Genomic DNA, 26,145 nt, shown 5'->3' with positions numbered 1-26,145 from the left:
GACGTGCTCCTCGTCCTCTCTAACCCCCCCCTCCCCAAAAAAATAAAAAAAAATAAGACTTGGTCATCTCCAGGCAGGCTCTGTCTGATTCTCTGCTTCCTGCTCCAGAAAGTCTACTTTTCTGGCCCCATTCCTCCAGCTCTTCTTTTATTAGGCCTCAAAGTAGCTGGTCGCTTTCCTGAAGAATGTCCTTCAGTTAGTGTATCCAGAGGTGAAGTCCTTCCAGCATAGATATGTGGATTCTAATCCTTGCTTTACTTGAGCTAATTCATCACTTTCTTGCAGGGCCTTCTGCCTAGCTTGCTTTGAAGCACTGATTTCCTTTTAATGCTTATTGGCCAAGGAGGTTAGGCCTTCATAGTCATCCCTTTCAGTGCTGTGTTGGTAAGTCTGGAAGCAGTAAGAAGCACTCTCATGACTACAGTGTTTGGTGCTTTGTTTGTTTGTGCAGGTGCTTTGTGCTGATCTCAAATGCTTCTGTGTCCAATCTTACGATACATTTCAGTAGTTTTCACTGGCTAGGTTCCTTTGCCACTTCGTGTTCTCTGCCCATGCTTGCAACTGTTTCTTCCTCGATGCTTGTGGTTAATCGATGCTTGAGGTTAATCACCTCAACCAGTGTAGAGCCTCTCCAGATCCACTTTCTGTTTCAATTTCCCCTTCACGTCCCTTGTTAGGGGAAGGATCTGTATCTTGTGCTTTTGCTTCAGCATGGTCCTGCTCTTCTGCATACTAGACACAGAGATTCTTTTCAGCTATTTACAGCTCCAGTTCCTTTGTCTTACTTATAGGTAGGGCCCTACTAAATTTACGGTCCACTTTGGTAAATTTCATTGTTTCAGATATTTTAAGTCTGAAATTTCACAGTGTTGTAAACATGGAGGTCCTGACTCAAAAGGGAGTTGTGGAGGGATCACAAGGCTATTGTAGGGGGACTTCAGAGCTGGGCAGCCAGAGAACAGTGGCTGCTGGCTGAGAGCTGAGCTCTGAAGGCAGTGCTACTGCCATCAACAACACAGAAGTGAGTATGGTATGATATTGCCACTCTTCCTCTTCTCCTGCACAAGCTGCTCCCAGGGCCAGGTCAGACCCACCTCTGTAAGTAGTAAGAGTAAGTCCCATCGCTGCACAGCCTGGCTGGGACTAGTAGCTGGAGCCTGGTGCGTGGTAGGAGCCCACAGCTGGGGCACCCCCCACCTGCCCCTCCCTAGCCCTTGAGGTTTAAATGGGCCATGGTCTGCCTGTGGGGGTGACCACAACATCCCCCTGACCATGGAGCCCTGGGCTGTCGCCAATGTCACCCACTCATAAGGCCATCCCTGCTCCCCCCCCAACAACGTGACAACCTCTCTCCCCATATCATGCCACCCTCACTTCTGCACTGTTGCTGGCAGTGGTGCTGTCTTCAGAGCTGGGTGCCTGGCCAGCAGCTGCCACTATCTCACCACACAGCTCTGAAGGCAGCGCAGAAGTAAGGGTGGCAATACCACATCCTCCCTACAGTAGTCAGATTTCATGGGGGAGACTAGATTTCGCAGTCTGTGATTGTATTTTTCAAAGCCGTGAATTTGGTAGGGCCCTACTTATAGGTTAATGACTTAGTCCTTGTCAAAGTTCAGTCATCAAGCTAATGGCTCTGGCTGCAGCTGTACTGGTAGCTTACTCTTGTCACTGACCTCTTATCCCAAATCAAGTGTCTGTGCCTGCATTTCAGTTTCAGCACAGAGTTTAGCTGGCTCCTTCTCCAACAGCAAGCACTGCTACTTCTCATTTTTCCGCTCTTAAAAGTATCATCTCATGTTATCTTGCACCACCGTCATAACCTGTGATCTTGTAACTTTCTTTCAAATCTGGGCATGCAGATAATGGAGCTGGATGATGACTCTATCCCAGCTCTTGTTAGCTATGCTGATATGGCTCCTTAGCTCCTTTAAAGACTATCACCAGCTTCTTCCTTGCGGCCACAGCCAGGGAGCGCTACTTTATTTCCAAGTCTAGCTTACTGCCAGTGGGCTATCTTTGTTTTCAGCTCCAGCAGTCTATCAGGTTCATGAACATTTAACAGGATAATCCAGTACTGAAAACTGCTTGTGAGCATGTCTATACTAGCCTGTGTATATAGACCTGCTATAATCTCCTCACTACCTGGGGAATTATTTTCCTTTTGTCTTCAGGGTTTTCCCACAGCTATGAACATCAGATGTCCTAGGGGGTGTGGAAGCAGAGAAAGAACTGACAAGAAGGGGATTGCAATGCATGACAGTTTGTTAGCAAGAGTCAGGCTAACTGTAACCCTAATAATGCGAGATTTGTAGAAGAGAGGATTGTATGAGGCGAGTGGAAAAGAATTGTGTGAGAAGTTTTGATCTTGTGTAGATAATGTGAAATGTAGACTAGAGTCTAAATAAGTTAGAAAAACAAGGTATCAGGATGACCTATGTATAAACAAAATGCAGCTGTTGCTTATTATTGTCTGTAACAAAAGGTATAAATGCTTGCTGTAATTTTTACCTGTTGAGAGACCTGCCTAGGAAGGGGAGTCCGTGTCGTAGTGCACTCTCTCCCTTTACACAGCTGCTTGAGAGAATAAAGTATCTGACTTTGCTGTACCCAACCAAAAAGTGAGAACTCAGTTCCTCAAAGTTGTAGCTCTTAAAAGAGTAGACCCTTAAGTTTCCCACCAGGAGCACTCTACTCATTCTGCTGCCTGCCTTTCAGCATTTGTACTTCCTGAGAGCAAGCTTCCAGGTCTGCAGTTGCCTGGCAAACCTCCTAAGCGTGTCTCCTTTCTGGTCCCACTTGAGTTCCCCTGTCTTACTACCAGACCATCCTACTACTAACACCTCTGCCATTCTAACTTTTTTTGTCCAGGTTTCTCACAAGTAGACCACGAATATATCCTTCCTATGCCTAGGGGAATCATTGCTTGGTCATGAACAGGACGTGCTCTAGGAACTACTGATTGCTCTCTAGTTCCTGCTGCTGACAGGGGTGGGCTTCCTGCTAGTGCTGTTTAGCAGTGAGTTGTACTGTCTGTTGCTGCTGCTGTGCCACTAGCTGCACTGCTTTGAGCTGATGGCTCTTTAGCAGACAAATGAGGGCAGCCTACTGTTGCAGTGCCACAAACTGTAGCTGCTGCTGCTCTTCTGCTATGACAAAGGCCTTGGCTACACTGGCACTTTACAGCGCTGCAACTTTCTCGCTCAGGGGTGTGAAAAAAACAGTGCCCCAGCTCTGGTCGCGGCTTCCAGTGCTGCAAGCTAATCCCCACAGGGAGGTGGAGTACCTGCAGCGCTGCTGGCATCGTGACCACACTCGCACTTCAAAGCGCTGCCGCAGGAGCGCTCCCGCGGCAGTGCTTTGGAGTTTTGAGTGTAGCCAAGCCCTTAAAGCTGCTGCTGCTGTTTCAACAGGAGATGTAATACTTCTGCCATAGTCCCTCTTGCATGGGGAGAGTCTCTGAGCTCATCCACTCAAGATGGATTAAAAATCGATGATTTAAAAACAAAAAAAACCTTGGATTTTTAAATTTAATTTTAAAAGGGGTTATTTAAAAATATGTATTTAAAATTGAAATTGACAACCTACATTAAGGCCTGAACCTATTATGTCTATTAAAATAATTTAAATTAAATAAAGAAATATATGTATTGCTTAATGTTTTGGTTCCAAATTTTAAAGAGAGTCAAACCACTGAACTGGTGGAAGTAATTGGCTGGGCACCTGGAACCAGAGTTAGTTGAAGTGCTAAACCAGCTTTTGACAGTAGTTGCCTCTTCTGCAGATGCACAGAGAATATTTTCTTCATTTCAGTTGATTTTAACTAGTTCGATTCAATTACTAAGTCATTCAAAGTTAAGAAGCCTACTAGAAGTTGCAGACGTAGGAAAGCTCGTTATCCTTTTCCGATTTATAAATATAAACTAGGTCTGAGAGGATGTGATCTACTATTTTTAAAATCTTGAAGATCATGGTGGCCAGAAACAATCAGTTCAGCTCACTAATTACAGATAATACTTCCTTTTGTTTAAGATAGCAACATAAGAATGGCTGTGCGGGGTCCAGTATCCTATCCTCCATTAGTGGCCAGTGCTAGATGGAAGTGAATAAAACGGCAATTTCTTGAGTGTTCCAGCGTGTCGTCCAGTCTGAGATTCTGGCAGTCAGAGGTCTAGGGGCAACCAGAACTTGCGGTTGAGTTCCTGACTATCTTGGCTAATAGCTGTTAATGGAAATATCTTCCATGAACTTATCTAATTATTTTAAAATCCAGTTATACTTTTGGCTTCACAACATCCCCTGGCAATGTATTCCACAGGTTGACTGTGTTGTATGATAAAGTATTTCCTTATAATGTTTTAAACCTGCTGCCTATTCATTTCATTGGTTGACCTCTGGTTCATGTGTTATGTGAAGGGGTAAATAACAATAAATTCATGATTTTATAGACCTCTGTGGTATCTCCTCTGTCTCATCTTTTCCAAGATGAACAGTCCTAGTCTTTTGAATTTCTCCTGAGATGACATAGTCCATATTTTTAATCTTTTTTGTTGCCCTTCTCTGTATTTTTTCCAATTCTAATGTATATTTTTAGAAATAGGGCAACCAGAACTGCACACGGCATTCAAGCTGTAGGAGTAACATGGATTTATATAGTGGTATTATGATATTTTCTATTTTATCTATCCCTTCCCTACTGATTCATACCATTGCTACCTTTTTTGACTGCCTGCTGCACTATTCACAATGATTTCCAGATCTCTTTCTTGAGTGGTAACAGCTAATTTAGATGCCATAATTTTGTATGTATAGTTAGGACTGTGTTTCTCAGGGTGCATTACTTTGCATTTATCAACATTGCATTTCATCTGCCATTTTCTTGCTCAGTCACCCTGTTTTGGGAGATCCCTCTGGACAATCTACTCACCAAGCAGAAACAACATGAACAGGCTAATCTTGCTCCCACATAAAGTGCAATCCTTACTAGCCTGGTGGGAGAATGAAGACCTTTTGCTTCTCTCCCAGCAGAGAAGACCTTGATCACGGACATTTCCTTGTCAGAGTGGAGCGGCACTTAGACTGTCACCTAGACTAGTGGTTGGCAACCCTTCAGAAGTGATGTGTCAAGTCTTCATTTATTTACTCTAATTTAAGGTTTTGTGTGCCAGTAATACATTTTAACGTTTTTAGAAGGTCTCTTTCTATGTCTATAATATATAACTAAACTGTTGTATGTAAAGTAAATAAGGTTTTTAAAATGTTTAAGAAGCTTCATTTACAATTAAATTAAAATGCAGAGCCCTGTGGACCGGTGGCCAGGACTTGGGCAGTGTGTGCCCCACTGAAAATCAGCTCACGTGCCGCCTTTGGCACATGTGCAATCCAGAATGCACATAAACCTGCTTGAACTGTTGGCAATCCCCAAAGCCTGGAAGCATTTTCACTTTCTAATTCAGTCCCTACATGTTCATGTGATGTCAGACATGTCAGTAGTGTTGTGCCTCAACAAGTAAGGGGCAACAAGATCCACCACTCTCTGTGTAGAGGCAGTCAGGCTGTGGAAATGGTGCATTTGCCACCAGGTCTCTGTCAGCAGTACGATTGCTGGGTATGCACAACTCGCTGGTAGAGAATCTCAGCAGATGTTTTCCCCAGGAGCGTGAATGGGAGTTACTCAAATCATCAGTGGAGAGCCCTTTTTGCATCTTGGAGTCTTGGGAACTTTTTGCATCTCATGAGAATAGCAAATGCAAAATCTACTGCTCCAGGATGTGTGTGTGTGCGCGCGCGCGCAAGGTCAAGGCTCCAGAGGAGATGACTGTAAGTTACCGTTGTGATGCATCTGTAAAAAAGACAATTGTGATCCTAGGATGTATCAAGTGAGGCATTTCTAGTAAAGATAGAGAAGTATTAATGCCATTGTACAAGACATTGGTAAGGCCTTATTTGGAATACTGTGTACAGTTCTGATAACCCTTATTCAGGAAAGATGAATTGAAACAAACTGGTGCAGAGAAGAGCTATTAGGATGATCTAGGGAATCAGGGCCTATCCAGTGAGAAGACTGCTAGAGCTTGGCTTGTTTAGTCTAGCAAAAAGAAGACTGAGAGAGGATATGATTGCTACCTATAAAGACATTGGGGAAAGGTGTTAAATACAAAGGAGGGTGAAGAGCTGTTTAAGTTCAAGGACAATATTGGCACAAGAACAAATGGGTGCAAACTGACCATAAACAAATTCAAGATGGAAGGGTGAGGTTCTGGAACAGCCTCCCAGTAGGAGTTATGGGAGCAAACAACTAAAGTAGTTTTGCAAGAGAGCTGCATAAATTTATCAGTTTGATTATATGATGGGGTTGCTTGTCATGCTTGTAAGGGACAGGACTCAGCACCACTGGGGCTCAACTTTGTCTTATGTTCCTAAAAGCTCATGCTTCAGGGTTACAGCCAGCTACCTGGAAGCATCAGGAAAGAAATTTTAGCCCCCTAGTGGTTTTTTTTGTTTTTGTTTTTTGTTTTGTTTTGTTTTTTTTTAATCTTCTTCCTCTGAAGCATCAGGGATGGCCCTGGGTGGAGATGGGACTTTGGACAGAAAGGGCCAGTGCTCTGAAGTGTCACTGAGCATTCTCTTTCAGGTGTTGTGCTGGCTGATCATTGCTCATATGCTCAGGATCTAACTGGTCACCATATGTGAGATTGGGAAACAATTTTCTTTCAGGTCAGATCAGCCGTGACCTTGGTTTTTTTTTTCATCTTCCTCTACAGTGTGTGGGTACAGGACACTTGCCAGGATTATGTGAGTATACAGCATCCCTGCGATTGTAGGAGCCTTGGGCATTATTGCACCATGGTCCCGCCTAATCTCTGCTAGTGGTACATAATGGTCTGGTTTCCTGTGGACAATAATATTGTGGTCTAGTTTCAATTGTTGGGTTTAGTGTGCAGGTGCTGGGTGGTGTTAGTGGCCTGTGATATACAGGAGGTCTGCCTTAGTTGATCTAGTGATCCTGTCTGTCCTTAAACTTTATAACCCTAAGAGATGCCCTTTTGGTTCACTGGTCAGGTCAAATGATATATGCCTTTCTCCTCATTGGCTTCTAATTTCGGGTGCTGAGAAAGATCAAGCAGAATGGCATAGTGGTCATTCTGATTGTGTCCAGCTGGCCCAGACATTTCTGGTTCCAAAGCCGCCTCCAGTTGTCAACACACCCATACATCAGCTTACAGACCATCCATCCCAGACCTACTGACCCAGTAGAGAGGCAGAGTCAAGCATCGCAGTCCAACTTCTCTCCATCTGAAAGCATGATTTTTTGGATGGGCATTGAACCTAGAGACCGCATATTCAGAAATGATTCAGACTGTTCTTAAAAATAGTAGAAAGGAGTCTATGAGGAAGTGCTACACAGCTCAGTGGAAAAGTTTTCAGTCTGGTTATACGATCACCAGATCATCTCAGTTCTAGTGTCTGGTGCCACAGTGGCTTACAGCTGGCAGGGGGAGCAATTCAGGGAAAGTTCATCTGCCCTAGGCTGGAGAATGCTCACTACAGTTACAATCTTCTAAGAATTTAACTGATATTTTCAAAGGCTTATAATTTGGCTGAATCTGGCTGTTTTTTCACAGGAAGGGGGGAAAAAAATCTGACATAAAATCGATCCTCTTGCCGAATGTCAAGACACTGCTCCAAACCCTGGAGATGTTAAAGCTTCTCAACTTAATGGTTGACTTTGCTTTTACTATGGGCAAAACCACATTTTCCTCTCAATCTTTTTTGGTAATGGCCAAACCATTTTTGCAGAAAATTTCCTAAAAAATTGCAGCCTGAGGCAGACACTCTGCTTGGAAAACTTCAGCCAGAATGGTTAAAATTTGGCAGAGTTTTATAAGCAAGTGGAACTTACAATGAAAAGTGTTAGGCAACCTTAACAAAAGCAGTGTTACTGGCTCCACCTGTAATACAAAATTTTCAGTTTTGGTGGTAAAGATGAGAGGAAGAGTGGGGTGCTAAGATGATGATCCTTACAAAACTGCTTAGAGGAGGGTTCTTGGTAGAGAGAGAGGGATTTGTATGGATCTGGAATGTGGTTCAGAAGAAAGAAGTGAACTTCAGTGTTGAAGGCACAGCTGAGATAAAATGAATTAACTGCTCTTAGCAGAAAGATCATTCACTACATAAAACTGCCATTTCCGTGCTATAGGCAAAATAAAAGTGAGTGAATAATGTGTAAAAACATGGTTGGAGAGATGAGACTTCCTTTTTCCAGATGCTTCTGAGAGAATTGAAAGATAGGTGTTAGAGAGCTTATTCCTTCACTCTCACACTTCCCTGTTCCTTCTCGCATGAACAGAGAGCCACAATACCCGAAGTCCAAAGGCGCAAACAATTCGATGTTTATTGGGGTGAACTTCCAGCAAGCTTAAATTCAAGTTCCTTTTCCTTATTTTTAAATCCCAACTGACTTCCTGTTTGCCCCTAATTTATATAGTAATACTCTTAGCTATACCTTAACCAATCATTCTACTAAAATTTACCTAACATATTGTAACATGATTAACTAACCAATTATATCCCACCACCTTAATTAGTTTACACCCAGAAAAATTAATTATACAGCAGACAGAAACAATCACAGAACCAGAGACCATGCAAATAAGCATACAAAACAATACAGAAGTGAGGATTTCACAACTACATCTATACAGACATAAGGGTTTTACAACTACATCTATACAGACATAAGGGTTCTCCAGCTGCGTCTATTGATAAGTGAGTTCTTACCAGACACAAAACTATCAAACTAAATGCCCTTTTACATGTTTTAAGTGCTTCCCTTTCTCTGGAGGGAGTTGCCACGGGGGAGCCCTCAGAGCGGGGGAGGGGTAGGGAGATGCCGCAGGGCTTAGGTACGGGGGAAGGGCGCAAGGTGGACGTTTCGTCTAGGGCGCCAAATATCCTTGCACCGGCCCTGGGTTTGATGTCTGAAAGGTAAAGGAAGAGGAAGAAAATTCTTTCATTCCCAATTATGATAATGAATTATGGTAATTAGACCTGAATTGTGGGATGGTATAGAAGGAAGAGAGAGGACCACCAGCATGCTTGGAATTAAAGCGAAAATAGAAAGCAGGCTTTGCAATCTGGTTAGCATCTTTGCAGAGTATTTGAGGTTTTATAGAGAGGACATCATGAAATTAGGAAAAGTCATCTTAAATCTTGGTTTAGGAAACATTAGTGTTGCAGGGGGGCAACAGTTGGGGTTCGTTTGCCCGGTGTGCGTATCCCCAATGACCACACCGGAGTGGAGAAGCAAGTATCTTTATTTGAGTCAAATAAGGTGCAAGGAGATATACAATCTCAGATCATGCACGAATCATTATCCTTTTCCCCACCTTATATACCCCACTTGTTTACAAAGATGTTCACAGGTGCCACAATTCATCATTTACAATTCATTAACTACCAGATCTTTTAATTAACTATATCCTTAACCCATACTACTGACCCCCCCCTTTGATCGATTACATCTTGTACCATAAACAAAAGAACACAAGAAAATGATAAATGATTACATGTACTCATGCTAACTTTAAAGGAACATATTGTTTAGCTCGAAAGGCAGTCGTAGGCTTGAGAATGTAAACTTCTGACCCCACGCCATATTGCCAGTTACCTGGAGCCCTGCACCCCTCAACATTAGAATGAAAAAATTGAGTCAGTATTATGTAGAAATACCCTGCTGACTGGAATGGCATTGTCTCTAATACTTAATTAGCTGCTGGAGTAGAAGATGGATGGAGTAGAAAAATAATCTGGAAAGAATACTACTTGGAATTTTGCTTTTCTGAAGGGTTCCAAACTGTAGTGAATATGTTTGTTTTGTTCTACAATACATATTTACTCTTAAATATTTTTCTCAAGGACTGAAGGTGTTTATTAATTTTGTGAGTATTATGCACAGTTATCATAGTGAGGAAAATTTTGTATTGCACCATTTTTAGTGTGTGTTCCAGTGGCATTGAAATGGATCCACCTTTTTTCCAGAGGAAGGGTACACCCTTTAGAGGCTGGGCTTCGTTTGTCATGCATTCCCCCATGACAGACTTAGCAAACTGCAGCTTAGTAGTTAAACTAGTTGGTACTTTCTGCAGCTTGTGTCTGGAAAAAGCTTTTGTTTTCTCTGAATTGCTGGCATGCTGTTTATTTTGATGCTAAAAAACAGAATTTCTCAGATATTTGAGTTGTTTTCTGGCTAAGAATGCAGGCAAGAGCAAATACTAGAAGTGTTAAAAAAGAGCTTGTTATTGAGTCTCCCCAGCAATACAAGGATGCAGCTCCATGTGAAGTAGAAGTGGACAGTCCAGTAGAAAAGCTGGTAAGAATTGTGTAGATAAGAGATGTTCCCCAACTGTTCTTAGTTCTCTCGCTTTCTGGGAAGCGTCTAGGTTTCACTAGTGAGTCAGGTTTCAACATTCACTTTTTGCTGATGATGATACATGCATTTTCAAATCAGTTCTCTTTGGTTCTTTTCAATGAGCACATGAATGTTTGTATTATCTATGCATCTTTGGTTTCCATGCGGCTCCTTTGTTTAAGATGGCAAAATATTCTTTTTTTTTTTTTTTGGTTCCCTGGCTTATTACTTTCTAACTGTCTATTTTGTATTTAGTTGGTCTAAAGTTATCATACACCTCTTTAAATGGAGGTAAAAACTTAATTTGTGAAATATATAAGCAGTACATGACAGTAAATGTATTTTTAGCTGGCAGTGTGTTTTTAAATTTTATAGATTTTCTGGATTGTTCCTTAAATATTTTAAGTATATATATTACAGATGTCAGAATTTGTCTTAAATAAATTATTTTGAGATTAGTCTAGTCTATTCAGGTATGCGTACTTTAAGGTTACTTTTCAACCTGTGTAGAATACAGGATTTTTTAAATCTTACTTGCTGAATAATCCTCAGTGAGGAAAAGTGAATAATTTGTGTATTTTCTGAGGGAGGAATTTCAGAGAAGAGTTTATTCTGTATTGTTGTGTGGGCTCTATGCTTCTGTTGGAATTTTTATAATACATAAGAAAGCATGGAATTTTTGCAAGTGAGCTGCAAGAAATCCTCCAACACACTACAGCTAAAACAATTAACCTTTTCAGATATTAGTCAAGGGGATTGTTAAGCTAGTAAACAACACGTTTATACTTGGTTATTAAAAATGAGTGCTCTATTGCAGTGGTTCTCAACCAGGAGTATACGTACCTCTGCGGGTACACTGAGGTCTTCCATGGGGTACATGAACTCATCTAGATATTTGCCTAGTTGTACAACAGGCTACATAAAAAGCACCATCACAAAGTCAGTATAAACTAAACTTTTGTACAGACAATGACTTGTTTATACTGCTCTATATACTATACACTGAAATGTAAGTACAATATTTATATTCCAATTAGTTTTTTATAATTATATGGTAAAAATGAGAAAGTAAGCAATTTTTCAGTAATAATGTGCTGTGACACTTCTGTATTTTTGTGTCTGATTTTGTAAGCAAGTAGTTTTTGAGTGAGGTGAAATTTGGGGTATGCAAGACAAATCAAATTCCTGAAAGGAGTAGAGTAGTCTGGAAAGGTTGAGACCCACTGCTTGATTGGTACTGGCAAATTAGATCCATAAGATGTTAATTGTGTGGCTTATTAGCACATAATTTTTGAAATGCCTGGCCAGAATTTTCAAATTTGAGTGCCAAAATCCACAATTGGAAAACCTAAATAAGTGGTCTTGATTTCATTTGCTTTCACATCTGTGGGAATTGATGGCCTCTGAAAACTAAGGCACCTTTAAAAAATCAGCCTAACTGGATTTAGACACCGAAGTTTAAAAACATTTTTTTTATTTTTATTTTTTTTTGCTCATGCATATATAAGAACCTATTTTTGTAATGTGTCTTTATTAGGAGAATTCCATCTTATATGTCACTGGAAGTCTAATCTGTCCCTATAGGAAGTGTCTGCTAGTAAGAAAATATAATGCGAGAGAAGCCCACTTCTCTAAATCGGGGTAGGCAAGCTATGGCATGCATGGTGACAGCAGCACGCAAACTGATTTTCAGTGGCACTCACACTGCCTGGGTCCTGGCCACCGGTCCCACGGGCTCTGCATTTTAATTTAATTTTTAATGAAGCTTCTTAAACATTTTAAAACCCTTATTTACTTTACATACAATACTAGTTTAGTTATATGCTATAGACTTATAGAAAGAGACCTTCTAAAAACGTTAAAATGTATTACTGGCACATGAAACCAAATTAGAGTGAATAAATGAAGACTTGGTACACCACTTCTGAAAGGTTGCCGACTTCTGCTCTAAATCACTTTTTCTTTTCTTCCAGGAAAGCCATTATTTAAACTTGTTATATTTATGCAGGGTATATTCTAATTTTGGTCCACATCTTCATCTTAGCAATATGAGCTAATGTTTTCGTGTGGCTTTCTTGCCCCCCTTTGGAATGTTTAGCTTCCTTATTTAGAACTGGATCTTTTGTTCTATTCTGCAAACAAAATAACTATATGTATACCTTTTTAACAAAACAAAAGTGTGCTTCATTCTGTCAGTATAGCAATCAGCTGGTGCAAACTGTTGATACAGCTATAGATCACAGGGGATATTATGTTTGTTTTTGTTTTTGTTTTCCCATGAATGTTTTGAGAGGGTATTAAAACAATGTTTCTGCAGAATAGAACAGAAGACCCAGTTCTGAATAAGGAAGCTAAGACTCTTTTCTCTGAACCTACTCCTGTTTTTCAACATCCATCTTGAATTGTAAACACTAACTGGACGCAGTATTTCAGCCATGCAGGGCCGGCGCTTCCATTTAGGCAACCTAGGCGGTCGCCTAGGGTGCCAGGATTTGGGAGGGTGGCAGACTGCTCTGGTGGACTTCCCACAGGCGTGCCTGCGGAGGGTCCGCTGGTCCCGCGGCTCTGGTGGAGCATCCGCAGGCATGCCTATGGGAGGTCCACCAGAGCCGCGGGACTGGCGAGCCGGCCCTGCGCCTAGGGCGCCAAAAACCCTGGCGCTCCTCCTGCAGCCATGGTCACACCAATGCCTAATACAGAGGTCAAATCATCTCAGTACTGCTACTTGAGACTCCCCTGTTTATTCATCCAAGGATCACATTAGCCCTTTTAGCCACAGGTGGTGCACTGGGAGCTCGTGTTCACTGATCATCCACCATGACCCCCAAATCTTTTTTAGAGTCACTGCTTTTCCCGATAGTGTCCCCTATCCTGTAAGTAATGACCTGCATTCTTTGTTCCTAGATATATGCATTTACTTGTATCAGCGGCAACCGTCCTCCTTATTATTTACCACTCCTCCATTTTTTGTGTCATTTGCAAACTTATTCAGTAATGATTTTATGCTTTCTTATAGGTCACTGATAAAAATGTTAGAGTAGGGCCAACAATTGAGCCCAACAGGACTCCACTGGAAACACATCCATTTGATGATGATTCCCTGTTTACAATTACATTTTGAAGCCTATCAGGCAGCCAGCATTTAATCCATATAATGTGTGCCATGTTGACTTCACCATTCTAGTTTTGTAATCAAAATATAATGTGGCACCAAGTTCAATACCTTACAGAAGTGTGTTACATCAACAATATTACCTTTTATCAACCAAATTTGTAATCTCATTAAAAAACAAACAAACGAGTTAGACAGGTTCTATTTTCCATAAACCCATGTTGATTGGTGTTAAATATATTACCCTCTTTAAATTCTTTATTAAATAAGTTCTGTATTAGCTTCTCCATTATCTTGCTCAGGATTGGTGTCAGACTGACAGGCCTGTAATAACTCAGGTCATCTCATTTCCCCGTTTCAAATACTGGCACAACATTAGCATTCTTCCAGTCTTCTGGAACTTCCCCAGTATTCCAAAACTAAATGAAAATCAATATTAATGGTTCAGCAGCTTCTCAGCCAGCTCTCTTAAAACTCTTGGATACAAGTTATATGGATCTGCTGTTTTAAATATGACTTCCTTTAGTAGCTGCTGTTTAACATCCTCCTGAGGTATTAAGGAAATGGAAAGAGTGTTATCCTGATGAGACTACATCTGTTTTTGCTAAATACAGAACAGAAATGTTTACCCCACACTTCTGCCTTTTATAATTTATCATCAATAATAATTCTACCATTTCCATCTAGTAATAGACCAGTGCCTTTGTCAGGAATCTTTTTGTTCCTAATATATTTAAAAAATTCATTACTGCTTTTAACTCTGCTGACCCTATACTTCTCTTTCTGTCCCTTTGCTTCCCTTACTAGTTTTCTACAAATCCCAGCTTCTGACTTATATTCATTACTATCAATTTCCCCTTTCTTTAATTTGTTAAAATTTTAAATATAATATGGATTATAACTGCTTTCACTTCCCACTTCCCTCTAATCTAGGTTAGTTTTTTTTAACCAAGCCTCCTGATTGTGCCTTATTGGGCATCTAGTAAAATATTCTTTAAAAATTCTATTATTCACATTTTTCTGATTTAAATTCTTCCTCCTACCTGATTTAGCTCATAATTGTTTTCAGCTTTGTGAAATTGGCCCTTTTAAAGCACCAAGTATATATATGACTGATTTTGCTCATCATTCTGTCTGCACATTATAAATGTGATCAAGGAGTGATGACTTGTACCTAAGTTACAATTTAATTTCTAGTTCTATGATCAGTTTCGCTTTGTCTGTCAAGACCGGGTCTAATGTAGAATTCCGCTGTGTTTGGTTGTGACACTTTTTCAGTTAGGAAATTATTTATAATATTTTAAAATTCCAAGGATGTTTTAGTACTATCAGCAAGAGATCTCAAGCATGTGTTACTCGAATTGATCCCCATGATTATGCAGCTTTTTTCCTACACATTATAGAGCTGGTTATCCTTTTTTTCTGATGAGATTTGGTGTCTGTAGCAGACACCAACTAATACCCCACGTTGTGCTTTATCTGTTAGGACATTGATCCATAAGCATTCAGATCATTTGCATTTGAGTTCAATTACTCAGAAACAGGTAATGGCATTTTTAGCATAGAATGCTACTCTCCTTTTGCTTTTGTCCACTTGATCTTTCGTAAGTAGTTGTAACAATAGATTTTAACATTCCAATCTTGTGAATCATCTCACCAGGTTTCAGTAGTACCAGCTACATTTTGAATTTTTGCTGATAAATGAACAATCCCAGTTCCTTTTGTTTGTTACCCAGGCTGCTAGCACTGGTGTATAGGCAATTAAAGAATTTCTCCTCTTCATGTAGTTTGGTTCCTTTATTAATTTTGTTCTCAACATACTGATTTTGTGCTAGAGTGCCCATGTTTTCCCTTTTTGTTCTTTTAATGCCCCTCACACACCTATCTCTTCTCTTACCCTCTCCCGAAAGCTGTCCCCAATAGCCATTTTTCTCTCTAAATCCTACCTGGATTCAGGCTGAGTGGTTCCTTATATGGTCTTCAGCAGTGGTACTGATTGCACCACTCTATTGTGGGTACAGCATTTATTCACATACTCATCTCTCCCCCTCACGCACCACTCACATACACACAGTCCAATGTCACTGCCCATCCCATGCACACCAGGCAAATATCTGAGGAGAAGCAAATGTGTTTTTTTAATCTCTGAGTTGTCTGGAAATGTTAAATGGCAACAATTGCTGCTGTTTGGATAAGGATAGCCTGTGAAAGTGCTGCATTCTTCTGAAGATTTGTTGTCTCAGTGTGGCAGGGCTTTTACTTAGAACAAGGAAAAAGAGATGGGGAAAAAGCAAACTGTGAAACTATAGTAGAAAAATCAACATATTTAAAATTATAGATTTATCTTATTCTATAACAGAGGTTGGCAACCTTTCAGAAGTGGTGTACCGAGTCTTCATTTATTCACTTTAATTTAAGGTTTCGCATGCCAGTAATACATTTTAACATTTTTAGAAGGTCTCTTTTTATAAGTCTACAATATATAACTAAACTATTATTGTGTGTAAAGTAAATAAGGTTTTTAAAATGTTTAAGAATCTTCATCTTATTTTAAATGAAAATGCAGAGCCTCCCAGAGCAGTGACCAGGACCTGGGCAGTGTGAGTGCCACTGAAAATCAGCTCACGTGCCACCTTCGGCACCTGTGCCATAGGTTGCCTGCCCCATTCTATAACTCACTCTGACTTCACTCTTACTTTTTGTTCTAAGATCAGTACACTACATAGCCAGACTTTTAGGTTCAATTCAGAAATCTTATGGACTGTAGTAGAGGAACTCTTCCCCTTTTAATTGCTGCAGAAATTATTTTTCCATGCTCAGCTTTAATTCCCCCAAAGTCATGAGATCTTTTAGTTTCTCAGGTAAAAGACCTCTTTATAAGTAGGGGCCTACCAAATTCACACCCGTGAAAAACATGTCACAGACTGTGAAATCTGGTCTTTCCCATGAAATCTGCTCTTTTATGTGCTTTTGCCCTATACTCAGATTTCACGGGGGAGACCAGTGTTTCTCAAGTTGGGAGTCCTGACCTAAAACAGGGTTGGGGGAAGGTTGCAAGATAATTTTAGGAGGATTGTGGTATTGCCACCATTACTTCTGAACTGCCTTAAAAATCATAAATTTCATGGTTCCAGCTATTTAAATCTGAAATTTCACAGTGTTGTAATTAGAGGGGTTTAAACGTAAAAGGAGTTATGGGGGGTCACAAGGTTTTTGTAGTGGGGTTGCAATACTGCTACCCTTACTTCTGTACAGCTGCTGGTGAAGGCACTGCCTTCAGAGCCGAGCAGCCGGAGAGCAGCTTGGCCGGGTGCCTAGTTCTGAAGGCAGTGCCCTGCCAGCAGCAGCACAGAAGTAAGGGTGGCAATACAATACCATACCATACCACACTTTATTTCTGCCCTGCTGCCTGCAGAGCTGAGCGCCCAGAGAGTGGCAGCTGATGAGGAGGGCCCAGCTCTGCAGGCCACAACACAGAAGTAAGGGTGGCAATACAATACCATGCCATCCTAACTTCTGTACTGCTGCTGGCGGCAGCTTTGCCTTCAGAGCTGGGCTCCCAGCCAGCCGCCGCCACTTTTACATTTAGGACCCCTCCAATTACAGCACTGTGTGAAATTTAAGATTTAAATAGCTGAAATCATGAAATTTATGATTTTTAAAATCCTATAACTGTGAAATTGACCAAAATGGATTGAATTTGGTAAGGCCTTACTTATAAGGCCTGGATGAGTTTAGAAAAGAATGCTCTGGTATGGTGACTCCAGTTTTGAAGTGGCATTAGTGTGGGCACTGTTCTTGTGTCCACTAAAAATATCATACCATGTCGTACCTTTTGGCTTTTATGCTTAAAAACTAAGGGCATAATATAGCCCATGGGAAAATATTGGTATGTTTTTTGGTAGTAGTAGTAAATACTGATAGTATCCGAAGTCCCCAGTCAAGATTGAAAACTCACAGTGCTGGGTGTTGTACAAACACAGGAAAAATTCCCTGCCCTCATAGGCTTACAAATTTAAAAACACAAACAGAAGAAGGGTAGGGGATGTGGATAATACATACAATCAGTCCAATTAATAGGGTGAATAATTTGCATATAGTTAGTTATATGTAGACAATTCAAGTGACTCTTGATTGTGTCTTACATGTTTTGCTTATTTTAATTATGATCGCTTATGTTAATTATGATCACTTATTTCCCTAAAAATCTGACCAAAAAACATAACTCAGATCAAGATACCCCATGCAATGACTGTTGTTTAACATCAAAAAAGAATCACTGTGTGTTTCTGGGAGCTTATATGCAGTGTGACAGTCCCAGGATAGAAGAAGAAGAATAGGATAGAGAGAGAAAGTGGATTAGATAATATCTTTTACTGGGCCACCTTCTGTTGGTGAGAGAGACAAGCTCTCCCACCTTGTCTTTATGAGAGATGGTGATTCTTGGAGGCTGTCTCTCTGCCTTCTGTCTCAAAATGCACCTGAGGGATATAGTAATACACCAACAATACCCTCTCTTTAGTATTGACCTGTTAAAGAGATACTGCCGAAGTCCAATCCCCCTGTTTTTCACATCACAGAGGCTACGTCCAGACTACCCGCTGTATCGGCGAGTTAAAATCGATTGCTCGGGGATCGATATATCGCGTCTCATCTAGACGCGATATATCGATCCCCGAGTGCGCTTATATCGATTCCGGAACTCCATCAACCCCAATGGAGTTCCGGAATCGACAGGGAGAGCCGCGAACATTGATCCCGCGCGGTGAGGACGGGTGAGTAATCCGATCTTAGATATTCGACTTCAGCTGCGTTATTCACGTAGCTGAAGTTGCGTATCTAAGATCAATTTCCCCCCCGTAGTGTGTACCAGCCCTTACACTGACAAGAGAATTTGGGATTTAACAGGATATTATTTTTTCATACACTGTGGTTGTTTTTGTATTTGAATGGAAGAAGATAAGCTGTACTGGAAGCGGAAGTTTATCCACATTCAAATATGTGTGACAGTAGTGCAGGATATTTTAAATCTGTTTTATCAAAATGTTTAAGATCTGAGAGGTCACCATTCCATTGTTAAATGAGCATTGGCAATCAACTAAACATCCAGTTGTATTTAATAAAAGCATGATGTTTTGTAACTTGACTGATGTTCGTTCAGAACTGAGTCTAAAATTTCATAGGCCGCTTTAGTCATTCCAGCTCTTAGATAAACAGTATACCTAGGGATTCTGGTTTTTAGTTTAAATTGAAATACATTGATAAAATAACTCTATACTTTTTTCAAAATTTAATGAAAAAAGCCTGTATTGCATCCTGTCCATGGTTTACTTCTGGATTGCATATAGCAGTAGTATAGTAAGCACTTCTTTAAGTGTGGTTATGGGAGAATATAGGATGTGAACAATAAATCAGATTACCTTTTAAAATTTTACATTTTAAATTTGTTTGGGGTCTTGCTAAGGGAAACCGGTGTTTGCTCAAATATATGCAGTATCAAATCACATATATCTATACTAGTTAATGTACAGGAAGTAACAAGGTGCTGAATTAGCCAAAACTAAAAAAAGTGAATAGCAATAGTAATCAAAATCGTACTTAAGTGTAACCAATTTATTTTACAACATGTGCAATGTTTCAGGTGGATTCTTTGTAAAGTTATCTTCTCTGTTTAAAAAACAAAACTTATTTCAGGAGCTGTGCACACTGTTCAGGCTTTTATCTTGACAGTGGTACCTTTTGGTCTTATAGGATAGCTTCCATTTTTGGGAGGGTATGGAGGGTTTGCCACTTGTGCAGATGAACTTAAATTGAAAACTTTGTTACATTTCTATTTAATTCATTACAAACTAGGAATACAATAATTTCCCAATTTGGAAATTTTGTACCTGATTCTGATAATTTAGCCAATTTGTACAAATTTAAAGAAGGAAAATTTTTCTGAATAATTCTAATAACCAGCCTTCGGTGATGGCTATTTTAAGTATGGCTGCCTCTTACCCTCCTAACTCCTCCCCCCAATCTCAGATCAACTTTCACACTGAAAATACAATAGTAAAAGTCAATAAGTGGGTACTGAAAAACTTAGATTCCTAACAAGCCACATAAGTATTTCACAATAATTAAACTTTTTTACTACTCTTGAGTGCTATTTAGAGGCTCTCTTCTGATCTAAAAATAAATGAAGCCAATTAAAGTTGACTTACCATAAAATGGTGGACTGTGGCTCACCACCTTTCATCTGAACATTTACTTTTTTATGGAGGCACATTGTCCCTATACGGGGAACCAAGGAGTAAGGAAGGTGACATCTCTGAATCTAGCAAATAGCTGTTAAAAGGATGAATGACAATTCAGTAAACATCAAATTAAAAAAATGTGTTTTTGTATGATATGCTATGTGCATTACTGACAAATGTGAAGACAAGTGGTGGTTTTCTGGTTCCATTATGTCAATGCCAAAACTCCTTTTGATTATTTGGGTCAGGATTTAACCCAAGATCTGTGCCCCAAAGAGCTTACATTGTTTAAAGATTCTCAAATGCAAGTCATGCAGTGAAACAATTCTTGCTTTTAAGATTTTTATAATGTATTTTATTTTATTTTGTTTTACATATAGGCTGGATCAAGGCCACTATCCATCTGAGCATATTGTAACCTCAGAGGCCTAAGGAGACTAGAATGTTTTGTTAGCCCCAAACATCTTACATACTAAATTACAGTCTCCTTTCCTTTTCCTTTTTTTAATGCAGACAACAACAAAAAGTAAATACCAGAACAACGGCACTAGAGAAATGACTCTCCATAGGGTGTGCACAGAACATCTCACGTCATCAGTTAGTTCTCCAGTCTCGGAGGGGAGGTTGGGGTGGGTCATGTAAATCTTGTGTATTTTCAGGAAATCTGAATTACAAGGCAAGAGATTCCCTCATCTATAAAGATACAATGAATAGAAGATTTTCATTTTTGTAGTGCAAGTAGCTCCAGGGATCTCCTGAGCTAAAAAGTATAATAGTGAAGAACTCTGTAATAATTATAAACAATGCTGATGTCCACAAAGAAAGAGACCCTGTAGCTGCCTAAGAGAGCAAAATGTCTTAAGAGCTAAAAGTTTTTCTTCATATTTCATGCTGGAGGCACAAGACCAAAAAGGGAGAATCATGAGCAATTCTTCTGGGAAGGCAGAAGTGCATGGTTAGTAATTATCTCAACTAAGTAAATACCACACCCTAGCTGTAGTCCATAACACAAAAGCACAGCAAGCAAAAGATTTCATCACATTTTATTAGAGCCATTTTTTTTGTCTAGCATTTTTTACTTTAAATGTATTAAAACTTTTTTACACACCTTTTAATTGGAAGACTATTGTTTATAGCCCTTTGTGCAAAAAGTAAAGAAGATTATTAAATGTATAGCATAAAGGGTCAAGAAGGGGGTGACTGAAGAAAATAGGTGTGTGGGAAACTTCCCTTTTTGTGTTAATAAAACACGTACTGTGTGTGTTAGTATCATAGCTAAATTATCCTACATATAAAAGTGCATACCCAAACAGATCCAAAGATTCTGGATGCTGCTTTCCTCATTTGACTTTTAATGTAACCTTTTAAAATTGTTGCTTTAGAAAGCAGTTGAACACTGTTTTCTAAAAACACTCACTTGCTATTTTACTGTGGTAAAGTTAATTTATTATGTGAAGTCTGAACATTCAAACTTGGTTTAAATTGTCAGTGATAGTGTAGCTCAAGAAGGTGAAGTTTGACAGTTTCAGCCATAAATCATGATTTTGTGGCTTTCTTAGTTTGACACATTTGTTTTAATTAACATTTTGGTATTTAATATTGGGGTTTTTTTTTTTGTTTTTTGTTTTTGGTATAAACCTCCCCTGCTCCTGAAAAATATTTAAAAGACTTAGGCTATGTCTATATTTGGATCTGGGGGTGTGATTCCCAGCTTGGGTAGGCATACTTGCACTACTTGTCATTGAGCTAGCATTCTAAAAACAGTAGTGTAGCCACAGCAGCATGGGCAAGGAGAAAGAATGTACTCCCAGGCTCTAGGCAGATTTGTATTTAGTATGGCTAGCTCAATGTGAGCTACTGCAAGTATGTTTACTTGAGCTGGTACTTGCATCCCCAGCTCTGAGTGTAGATATACCCTTACAGTAGAAGTTATTATGGAAGCCTGTAAGTTGGCATACATCACCTTGATCGATGGGTCCATCATCCGTCACAGAGAGCACCGATCACAACACGTCATTTGTGTTGTTCTTCTAGCCAGTCCTTCAGCCACCCACTGGTTAGGCTCCGTGGCACCGGACACCCATTGGGCATACTGCACCGTAGCCCAGAACTCCTGAGCCATCTGCCAGCGTCTGCCTCCCATGTAGCTGGGATTACAGGCATGAGCCACCGCACCCGACTAGCATACATGCTTTAGCCAAAAAAAGTGTTCTTTGCCTTCATTAATGTCAATACATATTCAAAATATGCATATTTCTGAGAATGGTAAAAACTTAATGTGCAGCATATATGTGCAACAAATGTTTCACGGTTTTCTTTCAATCCTGGTGCCCACTTTTCCTTGGAGAAGGAAATGATCCATCTGTTGCTCTTTCTTCAAGCATACCCAGAGTGTGATGGAAGTGAGGTTGAAAGCTTTCCTTCTAGAGCTGTCCATGTAAGCCGCCTCAGACATCAGTTCAGTGTCTCTCAGTCACTGTCCCAGAGAGCTGGAAGTCTGCTCTGAACTCCTGGGCTGCATCCACTCAAAGTTTTCTGCTACTGTCTGGGCATTAATATCCAAAGGGCTGAAAAGAGCACCATTCCAAAGATGTGCCCAGGTGCAAGTCACCTTTTTCTGCACCTGGCAAGACACTGAAGGGCCATCAGCTATATGACTCATCTTGGGCTAATATGTCTAAGGTTCATAAGCCCAAAGACCATTTCTGGTACCTCGGTACTGACGTCTAAAGCAGCATGTATGGTATCCTCTAAATCAGCCCTTGGTGCTGATCTCTCTGCCTCAGCCCTGGCACCGAGTGCCTTGGTACCTGGAACCGCAGAACTCAGTGTTCTGTTATTGTAGTGTTGGGACTTCTCACCTCTGTACAGACTATCTCCATCATACCCCCTGCCTTGGCACTTGGTTTCTTGTCACTAAAAACCTTTTATATGGTGCCAAGTGACTTATTGGAAGGCTTAGCCCTGAGTCCCCTGGCTACAAAAATGGAGAGATGGTGGCCAAACAACCCAGCATTGGAGTCACTGGTATGCAAGGTTAAATAAGTGTCCTCTGTATTTACCTCCTTTATACAAAGGATACATGTGAGGTATATTTCTACTCTGCCCAGCAAGAGGAGAAAACTGTCTCCCGCTAGTGATCCGTTATTGCTCTGGTTAGCTCACTAGGAATCAGAGGAGTTTTAGGAGGAGTCTGAGGGATAGTAGAAAGAAGTCTGAGCTTCAATGGGACCACTCTACCTGGTACTGCCCATGTGCCCTCTACTGCATTACTCCTATCCCATACCAGCCACAGCCTTATTGATCCTCTGGGGCATACAACTTTACTCAAGGAAACCTGCTTAATTGACTGTCACAAGGGCTAGATCAATCTTCCCAAAGAGACACATCAAGCCACCTCCATTGAGCCATTTGGTTCTGCCACATCTATTTCAGAGGCAGGAGGAAAAAAATGAATAGGAACATCAGCTGTTCATCCAGTCCCTGTTGCAATGTTCTCATCCTTCCCTGACAAGGCTGTGTATTTAGAACCAAAAAATAGCAAGAAATTTTTTCCCTCTAACATTTCTATGTAGAAGTATTAATGAAATAATTGGAACATGAAGGAAAATGCTGACTAATATAGTCAAGCTGCTTAGGTATGACAGAGTTAATTTTACTACCTCTAAGTAATCTGTAATAGATGGATATATAGTCCATTCTCGAATATTTCTAGTGGAAGTATTTGTACTGTTCTGTTAACTTCTCCCATTGCTAAAATATTCTTGTTATAGGGGACATGGTTATGACCCCTAATATTTAGTTTCCCCAACACTTTCCATTATAAAAAGAGTTTTGTGTCCTTTTTCTTTGGGACGTTCTTGCACCTTTATTGTTCTGTAGCAAGTTTAGATACCAGCTGGGGAAATCCCGTGGTTAGAGAAGTAATTTGTTTTTCTTCATACTTTGAATTTCATTCAGTTTTTACTGATAGCGAAATTGTTTTAAAATGGTTCATTCCCTTCTCTTGCTTGTGCAAGAAAGAAGCCCAAACTGGGCACCTCATCTAATCTAGTTCTTACCATCATCCCATGGGGGCACAACACAGGGCAGGAAAGCTCCCCCAGTTCTTGGTAGAAATTAGGAGAATGAGCCGAGTGGATGCAGTATTAGAATCTAGCAGTTTGTCCCCATTAATATAAGAACATAATGGCCATACTAGGTCAGACCAGTGGTCCACCTATCCCAGTATCCCGTTGTCCAACTGTGGCCAATGTGAGGTGCTTCAGAGGGAATGAACAGAATAGGTAATCATCAAGTGGTCCATCCCCTGATGCCCATTCCCGTCTTCTGGCAAAAAGAGGCTGGGAACACTTAAGAGCATGGTTTTGCCTTCTGGAATAACAGCTCTCTTGTTGCTCACTAGCATAGTTAGTCCTGTAACTCAGTAGTAGCAATCAAATGTGTTTGTGGTGGTAAAGGTTCAGGGTTCAAACCTGTCTGATGATGGGTATGTATGTTATTTTTACCTGTTTTCTTTAAAAACAAACAAACAAACAAAACACAACTAGGAAATTGTATTACATTAAAAGAACATTAATTTAGTTACAAAGTCAAATACTGAAAGTTAAGAAATGCCAAACCTAAGGTTGGTCATGCAACCTTAATTCTGTCTCTCTTGTGCATTTGCAAATGAAACTGTCTTAAGTTATGTAGTCACCGTCCCCTTTCTCCCCTTGTGACCTCTGTCTGATTTAATGTATGCACAAGGGGTCAAAATTAGATTTCACAGGTCACCGTAAATTTCCTGTTCCCTAACTTTAAATACTTGACTTTAAATAACATTTTAAATTTAGCTTTATCGTACGTAATAGTTAAAATGTTTACTTAATTTTTAAACTAAACTCTCCCTTCTACACTGCATGTGCATTCCTTTACTATTGTTCTGGTCTTTTTGAACTAAGCACACTGTGCTGTACAAATAAATGAGAATTAACTTTTCCTTTCTATATCATACTTCCAAAGTGTTTGTAAATAAATGCTTTTTCTTTTGACCAAGTATACCCAATTCATGTAATCTCTCCTGATGAGTCTTATTTTACAAATTTATCATTTTGTTGTCCTTTTGAATTCCCTCCAATATTCTAATATTTAGTTACTGGGAATCTTACCATGTGGTAGATATTAGATTATCTAAAGTAACTTCTGAGTAATTTATAATCTAAGCATGTGAACGCTGGTAACCTTTCCTGGATAAAGCCTTCCAAGTACAGAGATTTATTATCAAAATTTGACTAATCTGCTTCATACTTGAAAGAAAAAACAATTTACTATCTTTAAGACGTCTTTTGCCATGGTTGATTATCATTCACTTTTTAAAAATAGATTAAGTTCCTTGATGATAAGCTAATAATCCCTTTATAGACTTAGTATTGTAAATAGTAGGATATAGGATTTTAAATGGTTATTAGATGAAGAAAAAAAATGAGAGAAATAGGTGAGTCCCATTTTATGCAGCTAATTTTTCAGCAAAGGCCAGATTCTGCCATCTGCACTGATGTTGAGTAGAAATTTACTTCCTGATTAGTGCCATTGACCTTAGTTGATCCAATCAGGGAGTACATTACTGAGCACATGCAGTAAGTATAGGGTGATAAGATAGCAAGTGTAAGAAAAATCTGGATGGGGTGGGGGGTAATAGGTGCCTATATAAGAAAAAGCCCCCAGAATCAGGACTGTCCCTATAAAATTGGGACATCTGGTGACCCTAAGTAAATATTAGCAAATTAAAGTGCTGTCCACAGCAAAACCTTCTGTAATTGTCATTGTCTCCATTATTTGTATTTATGTTACTGTGGTATTTCAGTTTAACTGACGCAAGGAAATGTTACATTTCAATCCAAATTTAAAATTATTCTGCCCAATCTGAGGTTACATTCAACATTTTCTAGGTTATTTGATTGCACAGAAGACTTTTCAAAATGTAAACAACTGTGTTCTTCACATTTTGACAGGACAGGCTGGAACTATTTAGCATCAATAGAGTTGCTAATTTACAGATTTCATATTAATGAAGTATTAATTATCATGTGTTTTAATACTACTCAGACTTTTCCAAGTAGGAATCTGATGTGGAAGTGCTCTGATTAGAGCCTAATCTTTGCGATTATTCTGAAAGCCTACATTTGACCCAAAGCACCAAGTCAAACTTATTAATAATTAGGGTGTCTCTATATTGGAAAATTGATTGGAATAGCTATAGCTAGCTATACTGGTATAACTCCCTTGTGTGGATGCTTCATTCTGGAATAAAAGTTAGTTTATTCCAGTATAGTGTCTACATGGGGTGGGGATATGTGTTATGTGAGCGTATCTATAGCAGAATAAGTGTTTTGCTATAGCTG

General features: G+C 39.8%; 1 protein-coding gene across 23 annotated transcripts in view; it reads left to right on the top strand.

Moving 5' to 3' along the window:
• Nucleotides 1-26,145, top strand: part of DOCK9 (dedicator of cytokinesis 9) — a 326,125-nt gene that overhangs the window by 75,263 nt on the left and 224,717 nt on the right. For 4 of the 23 annotated variants that reach the window (XM_030567918.1, XM_030567925.1, XM_030567902.1 and 1 more), the window contains exon 1: nucleotides 10,111-10,372. The exons of 17 other annotated variants lie outside the window; for them this stretch is intronic. In XM_030567918.1, the coding sequence (XP_030423778.1) occupies nucleotides 10,256-10,372 (117 nt within the window). In that variant the 5' untranslated portion in view covers nucleotides 10,111-10,255. Of the gene's footprint in view, nucleotides 1-10,110; nucleotides 10,373-26,145 lie in introns of those variants that run through there. 2 more of the 23 variants (XM_030567909.1, XM_030567895.1) reach the window with 1 other exon arrangement.

This window comes from Gopherus evgoodei, chromosome 1, assembly GCF_007399415.2.
Source record: "Gopherus evgoodei ecotype Sinaloan lineage chromosome 1, rGopEvg1_v1.p, whole genome shotgun sequence".
NCBI classification, from domain to species: Eukaryota; Metazoa; Chordata; order Testudines; family Testudinidae; genus Gopherus; species Gopherus evgoodei.
The sequence above is the reverse complement of the archived record's forward strand: the minus strand, read 5'-3'. Positions and strand labels throughout refer to the sequence as shown.